General features: G+C 39.3%; 1 protein-coding gene across 2 annotated transcripts; it reads left to right on the top strand.

Annotated features, from left to right (window-relative positions):
• The first annotated feature begins 2,040 nt into the window (after positions 1 to 2,040).
• On the top strand, positions 2,041 to 5,708 carry LOC141380260 (uncharacterized). Of its 2 annotated transcripts, XM_073937662.1 has the most exons (3): positions 2,041 to 2,075; positions 2,208 to 2,314; positions 2,664 to 5,708. In XM_073937662.1, exon 3 carries the CDS (start codon positions 3,771 to 3,773, stop codon positions 5,706 to 5,708), a length of 1,938 nt encoding a protein of 645 aa, XP_073793763.1. In that variant the 5' UTR covers positions 2,041 to 2,075; positions 2,208 to 2,314; positions 2,664 to 3,770. The 2 variants fall into 2 exon arrangements, with proteins under 2 accessions (XP_073793763.1, XP_073793762.1); XM_073937661.1 differs by having other exon boundaries at positions 2,051 to 2,314.
• The last annotated feature ends 3,880 nt before the right edge of the window (positions 5,709 to 9,588 follow it).

Genomic DNA, 9,588 nt, shown 5'->3' with positions numbered 1-9,588 from the left:
TCCTCTAAAACCAGGCTGGTCAACCAGCTAAAACCAGCCAACCATCCTAGCCTGGTTTAAGCTGGATTTTCCATTAGGGACTGTTAAATAAAGAAGGAAGAGATGACCCAAAACGCATATGAATATATAAAGAGAAATTATGATGGATATAATCAAATATCTTCTGATGCATCAAAAGATGGGGAAAATAAAGTAGGAGTGGCTTTTAGTGTTCCAGTTTTTAACATCAAAAGAATATCAGATAAACTTTCTATTTACTCGTTAAATGTCTCGTCCCCTACCCGGCGACACTCACACCTTAAGCTTGCCCACTGTCTATTTTCAAGCACATTAGGTGGACGAAGCAAACTTACTGAATTTACTCGGGAAACACATAGTAGGAAGGTCTCTGTTGTGCTTGGGGTTAAGAAATAAAGTTTACACACACACACACACACATATATATATATATATATACCCTGCTGAAAAATCCAGCTTAAACCAGCCTAGGCTGGTTGGCTGGTTTTAGCTGGTCAACCAGGCTGGTTTTAGAGGGGTTTTGGCCATTTCCAGCCTGGTCGTAGCTGGTCAGGCTGGAAAATGACCAGCTAAATCCAGCTAAAACCAGCTTGACCAGCCTGGTTTAAGCTGGACATAGCTGGTTTTGGCTGGGCTCCCAGCCTGGCTAGGCTGGTCAAGCTGGTTTTAGCTGGTCATCTCCCAGCCTGACCAGCTAAGACCAGCCTGGAAATGGCCAAAACCCCTCTAAAACCAGCCTGGTCGACCAGCTAAAACCAGCCAACCAGCCTAGGCTGGTTTAAGCTGGATTTTTCAGCAGGGATATATATATATATATATATATATATATATATATATATATATATATATATATATATATAGCTTGCCAACGACCTGTAAGTGTTTATTCAGAGATTAGCGTTAAGGTAATCTGTACAGAACAGTGTACAGAATATGGTTGGTCTACGTTAGTCAATATAGTTTTGTTTATGAAAGTATGAATGTAAAATCTTAGATTTTTGTGATCACTGTCTTGATCAAGGAATAAACCATTTTGAAAGATGTAAGAAACACACGGTGACTGCTAGCTGGTTTTGAGGAAAACATGCACAGCGGGATTAGCTGTAACAGGGTGTTACAATTAAGCCACACGCTGTTGGACACCAATTAAACTAGCACAATATCTTTTGAATTTTGAGTAATGTTGAGAACTTTTAAAATAAAAATGTTTTAATAGAAAAGAAAACGTATTTTATTGCTGATAATGCTTATAGATTCTTGTAATGTGACTGGATCTGTTCTAATGTACAAACAACTTCCTAAGAATAATAAATGTGTTAACTGCTAAATCACGTGTTTAATCTTTCAAAAAATTAACCAAATTTTACTTTGTTCAACTTATAAAATAACCAATAATTCAAATCTTGAGTCGATTGTTATTCAGTCCGTGTAGTCGAGTCTGGTGCAGTGTGTTTTCCTCTCTGCTGGGGGCGCTGTGGCTCTGTGGAGACTCACCTGTAAGCGACGGTAAACGGAAACCCAACACACCGAGAGGATTTTAGCGCACAGACTGCAGAGGATAGCCGTCTGAGAGGGAGGGAGAGCTGGGGAAACCTGCACTGCATTGCAGATCCACACACAGCCTACTATTAGAGGAGCAGACCATAAGCTCCGCGGGATTCCCTTCACTGAGAGTCTCGCTGACTGTGTGACGAGGGCACGAGCAGACCGGAAGGAAACTCTCTTAAACATCTGCCTAACACATAGGTCCAGTTAATTACAAATGTAACCCAGGTTACTAGTGGGTAGTATACAGCAATAGAGCAAATAGAAATATGAGGAAAAAACATTGGCAGAATACTCGATTAAATAATATACATTAAAATTATTTACTTATATAAATAATTTATAATAGAGTATTATACAGCATTCAAGGGAATAGTGCTTTAGAATGACATCATCGTGCCTTACACTATAGCAGCAGATCAGCTTTCCAAACAATAACAAATCTCGCTTGTCTGTTAGCTTGTGTTTACCGTTGCTATGGTGATTCAGTGTTCGCAAGGGAAAGCAGAGATGTAAGTTGTTATATTAATAAAAGTAATATAACTATTAGATTTACATCTTTTAATGTTTTAATGCGTATTAACTGTGAAAATTGACCATTAATAAGATGCTGACATGATTTCAATTATATATTTTTAATGAAGGATTGAGAGAAGAAAAAAACAAGATTTGTTTCTGAGAGTGAAATCTGCACACGAGTGCCACCTGGAGTTTTCCTATTTTTTTCGCTTTGATTTTGAATGTTTCCTTGGTGAGTTCGTGTTTTTATTAATTATTATTGTATTCATTATAACATGATTTAAACTAGTGTCAAAAAAATGTGTTTCATTAATTAACCATTTGTCTGGTCTAGTAAAAACAAAGTATTATACAGAGTATTATACAAGTGATTGTGTAAAGTTTAAGTGAAAGAGTAAAATGCTGTCATTTATAAAAAGAAAATGCCAAATAGGAGAGAGAAATAGGAAAAACACAGAAATTCAGCAGAGAGAAGCATATACATGGTTATTTACTGTTGCTGTTTATTTAGAAATGTGTTAAGCTGAGTTAATGCATTCACTGTAAAATGCTAATGGTTTCTTTGGCCTTGTGTTTTCAAGGCCAGGTTTTTTTTTTTTGTTTGGTTTTGTTCGTTTGTGCATCTTCTTCTGGTTTTTCATCGGTGAGATGCTCTATTGACGTCAGTTGCTGGATGTGATCTGCTCTGGATTCGAATTAATTGAAGTTTGAACTCTTTTCTGGATTTGGATTGTCTCAACTTCCATCGGCGTGTCTCATTGTGGAGTTGGACTGGCGAGCCTCCCATTGAGTGGATTCTTTGGATACACCTGTTGAAAAGATACAAAGTAAAACCTATTCAACGTCATGGTAGGAGTGTAAATTTACAACACACTCACAAGTGCAACATCCTGGATCTCTGGAACTGAATTTGCAACCTAGTTGTTTTGCAAAAGAATCTTTTTGAAAGTTTATCACCTTTACTGGACTTTTGGAACATTTTGAAATGTTTTAAGTGAATGTTTTATTTTCATTTTTATTTTATTTGTACATTGTTCCTTTAGAGTGTTCATTCGTTGAAATTTTTGAATCTTTATAGAGAGAGGTTAACTGATTTAAGAAGGGAAATCTTGATTATATGTTAAATAATAATACAATTTTAATATTGTATTATTAACTTACATTTGCAAACCTTTAATATAGTACTGTTATTAGCATATTAATATTATATTATTGTTATAATAGTAACCAAAATATAATATTAGCCTTAACAATAGAAAAACAGAAAAAACAACAATATTAACTTACCTTATTAGTGATATAGCCTGTGAAGAAAGAGAAGTGTTATTAGAGAGTGTAAATAAGATTGAGGTCATTAGATAAGTGTGAAAAAACCTAGAATTTGTTTTATTTATTTATTTTTATTTATTTATTTATTTTATATTTCTGTGAACATTTTACAATACAATCTTTTAATATTCTTACCTCTGTGTCCGAGTCCTTCACTGTTGTTGTATCTTCTCTCTCTTTGGAGGAATTTAGACTTCTGAGCATCTGGTCCATTGATTAAATCTTATAATACATTTGTGTACCGAGGGTTACATACCAAAAAGTGGCGAGCCAGCCAGGAGAGAGATTGCAACAACAGTGTCTAATTACAGTATTCGAGTTCACTATAAGTATTACAAATCGGAGAGAACTTTAACGTCATGGATATCATAGAAAAAGAGAATGTAGATATCTCAAAAACAGTGATTGTGGGTGGAATGACACTGACTGAGACAGACTCAGATTTAGAGTCATGGCTTTTAAGATATGGTAGTATTAACCGACATCTTCTAATTGATGACCCTGACTGTGAGTTTCATCGACATGCTATCATAGAGTTTACACATAACTCCGCGATGAAAACATTGATGCCTCTTTTGCCTTTAACTGTAGTTAGTATGTCAAACCCAAGTACCACTTTCATGGTACGTGCTTTAAGTTGCGTTTATTCCCATATTGCTAGTGATAGTGCTACTAATGGATATCTGGAGGAATTGCAAAACATTGCTAGTTTTAGTGGGAAATCGATTGAGGAGGTACTCCAAACAGAGTTACTGAAGATGAAATTTGGCCCTTCTCATGCTGAATCACTACCTGTTTTGGATAAAAATCTTGAATTTCCAAATGCAGCACGTTCTCAAATACTTGATCGTAGCACAGTCAGTTTACCAAATAGACTGCTGTCCCCAGTCATATCACAAAGTGTGATTACTGAACAAACAGCTTTTCCTTCATCTAGAATTTCACCATTTCATGAAGTTGAGTCAACAAATTCAAAAAACCTGTCCAAGGAAAGCCTTAACCATAGAAGTACTAAACCCACAGTAACAGTGTCATCCCATCCAGCACTTACCATGGATATAATTGATCCTCCTAGCGTGCAAAAGGTAGTAGTTGAGCATATTGTCCGCACAAATGACACAGCTCCAATGCACCATACCTCTTTTCGCCTCCGATCTTTCTCTGGAAAAATTCCTAGACCTGTTAATGAGCCAGACTTTGACACTTGGCGTGCCAGTGTTGATCTCCTACTGACAGATCCTTCTATATCTGACTTAAATCGAGCCAGAAGAATCATAGACAGTCTGCTTCCCCCTGCTGCAGATATTGTTAAACATGTCTCCCCTAACAGTTTACCTGCAGTATATCTGGAATTGCTGGAGTCTGTATATGGCTCTGTAGAAGACGGAGATGAGTTATTAGCCAGATTTATGAATAGCTTCCAAAACAATGGTGAGAAGCCTTCAACTTACCTGCACAGATTACAAGTACTCTTAAGCACAGCTATTCGACGAGGTGGGATATTTGAAGAAGAGAGAAACCGATATCTTCTAAAGCAGTTTTGTCGCGGCTGTTGGGACAGTTCCCTCATTGCTGAACTTCAATTAGAAAGGAGAAAAGCCACTCCTCCTTCATTTGCAGAATTAGTAGTACTTATCCGTACAGAAGAAGATAAAAATGCCTCTAAAGAAGAAAGAATGAGAAAACATTTAGGGCTAAATAAACACTATCCTGCCCCCTCGAAATTCAGACTGTCAGCTCACCAGATATCTGCCCACCAAAGCGAAACGCAGGATGATCAAACTGACACATCTCTCGCAAAGCAAGTGTGTGAACTTCAAGCTCAAGTTGTTGCACTGCAAAAGCCTTCAAGCCAGAAAGATAAGAAAAAAAATGCAAAACCAGATGAAGTGAGTGAGCTGAGAAATGTTGTCACTGAGTTACAGGCACAGATTACAGCCATGCAAACTACAGCCACTCAAAAAATTAAAAGTGATGTAGAAGCAACTGAAATTGCTGACTTAAAGAAACAGATTGCTGATTTAAAGGTTCAACTGACTGCCCCTGATATGTATAGAAACCGCACCAGAAACTTGCTGCCTGAACCTAGAGCAACAGATTGTTACAGAGCTAGTAAACTACCTGAAAGTAGACCTCGTCCGGGGTATTGTTTTAGATGTGCGGAAGATGGTCATCTTGCCAGCAGCTGTAGTAATGCTCCTGACCCTACTAAAGTTGCTGAGAAAAAACGCAAGTTACGGGAGCGACAAGCCCAGTGGGATACCCAACAAGTAGCAATAATGAATCCTTTAAACTGAGGACGGTCTCTGTAGAGGGGCATACAGAGACTAAGAGAAATAATAATTGCCCTGAGAAACGTAAACAATTGTTCAACCAAAATGCGTGTGACGCACTCCCTTTGAGAAATTTACCAAGATGATTAGTGGGAGTGAAGTGTACTGCCCAAATAACTGTTGGTAATAAAAGAGTTTCCTGCCTTCTGGACACAGGGTCCCAAGTAACTACTGTTCCCTGGTCATTTTATCAAGAGAATTTATCAAATTGTCCACTTAAATCATTGGATAACTTGCTGGAAGTGGAAGGGGCAAATGGTCAAACAGTGCCTTATCTTGGATATGTGGAATTGACTCTTAAGTTTCCCAGAGAGTTCCTTGGAACAGAGACAGAAGTGCCCACTTTAGCCCTGGTAGTCCCAGATTTGATGAACACTCCCCAAGTTCTAATTGGCACAAATTCATTAGATGCTCTTTACAGCAACTATGTCCAACAATCTGCTTCCTTTCCTCAATCTAACTTCCATGGTTACCGTGCAGTGCAAAAAGTGTTAGAAGCAAGATACAAACAAGCAAGTACTGATGTAGTGGGCTGTATCAAATTCAAGGGACATGTTCCAGAGGTAGTACCTGCAGGATGTACAGTGGTTCTTGATGGACATGTTCTAGTTAATTGTCCTCATGTAGGGAAATGTGTAGCTCTAGAGTCACCAACTTCACCCGCTTTACCTGGTGGTTTGCTAGTTGCCAGCTGTTTGCATTCCTTACCCAGCAAAAGGCATCAACAGTTACCAGTTGTGTTACGGAATGAAACTCAGACCGACATTACCATCTATCCCAGAACTATAATTGCTGAAATGCGGGCAGTCCAAGAAGTAATAAAGAGTGGGCAAGTAAATGCCAGCACTGTGAATAAAGAACTTTCTGCTGGTTCCAATCTCAAATTTGACTTTGAAAATTCCCCATTGACACCTGAATGGAAGAAACGAATAATAGATCAATTAAATTCCATGCCTGAAGTATTCGCCTTGCATGACTTAGATTATGGACATACAAACAAAGTCACTCACCGAATAAAGCTTAATGATGAGACTCCTTTCAAACACAGACCTCGACCCATACATCCTCAGGACATTGATGCAGTACGAAAACATTTGCAAGACTTGTTAGCTGCTGGAATCATCCGAGAGTCAGAATCCCCCTTTGCCTCCCCCATAGTAGTTGTAAGAAAGAAAGACAATTCTGTCCGTCTTTGCATTGACTTCAGAAAGCTGAACTCACAAACCATTAAAGATGCCTATGCCCTGCCAAATCTGGAAGAGGTCTTTTCAGCACTAACTGGTTCGAAATGGTTCTCTGTCCTTGACTTAAAATCAGGATATTATCAGATTGAGATGGAGGAAGCTGACAAAAGTAAAACTGCCTTTGTGTGTCCCTTGGGGTTCTGGGAGTTCAATAGGATGCCCCAAGGCATTACCAATGCCCCAAGTACGTTTCAAAGGCTGATGGAAAGATGCATGGGTGACTTGAATAGAAAAGAGGTGTTGGTCTTCATCGATGATCTGATCATTTTCTCTGAAAGTTTAGAAGAGCATGAATCAAGGCTGATGCACGTTTTGAAAAGGCTCAAAGAATATGGACTGAAGCTATCGCCTGAAAAGTGCAAGTTTTTCCAGACTTCTGTTCGATACCTTGGTCATATTGTATCAGAAAATGGAGTGGAGACTGATCCAGTGAAAATTGAGGCCCTAAAAACCTGGCCAAGACCAAGAAATCTCAAAGAATTAAGATCTTTTCTGGGATTTTCTGGATACTATAGGAGGTTCATTCAGGATTATTCCAAGATAATCAAACCCCTTAATGACCTCACAGTAGGGTATCCACCTCTTCAAAAACGTCACCTACAAGAGAACAAGAATAAGCAATATCTGGACCCCAAAAAGGAATTCGGAGACAGATGGAATCAGCCCTGTCAACAGGCCTTTGACATGATTATTGAGAAACTCACCTCTGCACCTGTTCTGGGATTTGCAGACCCAAAGCTTCCTTATGTTCTGCATACTGACGCCAGTACCACTGGGCTTGGGGCAGCCTTATACCAGAAACAAGAGGGACAAATGCGGGTCATTGCTTTTGCAAGCAGAGGGTTGACAAGAAGTGAAAGCCGGTATCCAGCTCACAAGCTAGAATTTCTAGCTCTTAAATGGGCAGTCACATCTAAATTCAGTGACTATTTGTATGGAACAGAATTTGTGGTCGTAACTGATAGCAACCCTTTAACTTACATTCTGACATCTGCAAAGCTTGATGCTACCAGTTATCGCTGGTTGTCAAGTCTGTCCACTTACAATTTCAAGCTCCAGTATAGGGCTGGAAGTCAAAACTGTGATGCAGATGGCCTTTCAAGACGACCACATGGTGAGCTTTTAGATGACCCTGCATCTCAGAAAGAGAGAGAGAGAATTAAACAGTTTACCCTTCATCATTTAGATGAATTTGGAGTTGAAGATTCTCTTATCCTCCCAGAGGCCATAAAAGCCATCTGTGATCGACATCAGATTGGAAATTCCTCACATAAATGCAAATTTTCCAACCCTTCCATTGCCCTTGTTGAGTCCTTAGCCCTGCATGCAGATGTATTACCAAATGCGTTTGAACAAGAAAATGAGCATGGTCTTCCAGTCATTCCTTACCTGTCTAACGAGGAGTTAAAGAGACAGCAGAGAATGGATCCTGATCTCAAATTCATTATCGATTGTTTACAGCGGAATGAAAAACCTTCTAGTTCAAAAGACCAGTCGCTTGCTGTTACTCTGTGGATAAGGGAATGGAACAGATTAGAATTAAGGGATGGATTGCTTTATAGGAAGAAGCAAGATCAGGAAAGCACTCACTATCAATTAGCCTTACCTGTAGCTTTACGTGGAACAGTGTTGAAGAGTCTCCATAATGATATGGGACACATGGGCATGGAGAGGACACTTGACCTTGTCAGAACCAGATTCTTTTGGCCAAAAATGTCATCATCTGTGGAAGAGAAAATTAAGACATGTGAGAGATGTGTACGTAGAAAAGCGTTTCCTGAAAAAGCAGCTGAAATGATGAACATCAAGACTACCAGACCATTGGAGTTGGTCTGTATGGACTTCTTGTCTTTAGAGCCAGATCAGAGTAACACCAAAGATATATTAGTTATTACAGATCACTTCACCAAATATGCGGTGGCTGTGCCTACCAGAAACCAGAAGGCACAGACTGTGGCTAGATGTTTATGGGAAAACTTTCTAGTACATTATGGATTTCCGGAAAGACTGCACAGTGATCAAGGACGAGATTTTGAGTCAAGCCTCATCAAAGAGCTATGTCTCGTCGCAGGTATACACAAAGTGAGAACTACTCCTTACCACCCAAGAGGAAATCCAGTGGAGAGATTCAATAGGACCCTTCTCCAAATGTTGGGTACTCTTGAAAACAAAAAGAAGTCGTGCTGGAAGGAGTTTGTCAAGCCTTTGGTGCATGCCTACAATTGCACTCGAAATGATGTAACAGGATACACTCCCTATGAACTTATGTTTGGTAGACAGCCCAGGCTGCCAGTCGACTTAGCCTTTGGGTTACCTGTGGATCGTTCTACCAAATCCCACTCTCAGTATGTAAAAGATCTGAAAGAAGGTTTAAGAGAGAGCTATGAAATTGCCATCAAAAACTCTGCAAAAGTAGCCCAACGTAACAAGCGCAGATTTGACAAACATGTGGTTGTTTCTACTCTTGACGTAGGAGATAAAGTCCTTGTGCGAAATTTGAGGCTAAGAGGCAAGAACAAACTGGCAGACAAATGGGAACCAGATGTCTATGTAGTTATCCGTAAAGCTGGAGATCTCCCAGTATATGTAGTCCAGCCTGA

This window comes from Danio rerio, chromosome 22 (assembly GCF_049306965.1).
Source record: "Danio rerio strain Tuebingen ecotype United States chromosome 22, GRCz12tu, whole genome shotgun sequence".
Classification (NCBI taxonomy): Eukaryota; Metazoa; Chordata; class Actinopteri; order Cypriniformes; family Danionidae; genus Danio; species Danio rerio.
The sequence above is the reverse complement of the archived record's forward strand: the minus strand, read 5'-3'. Positions and strand labels throughout refer to the sequence as shown.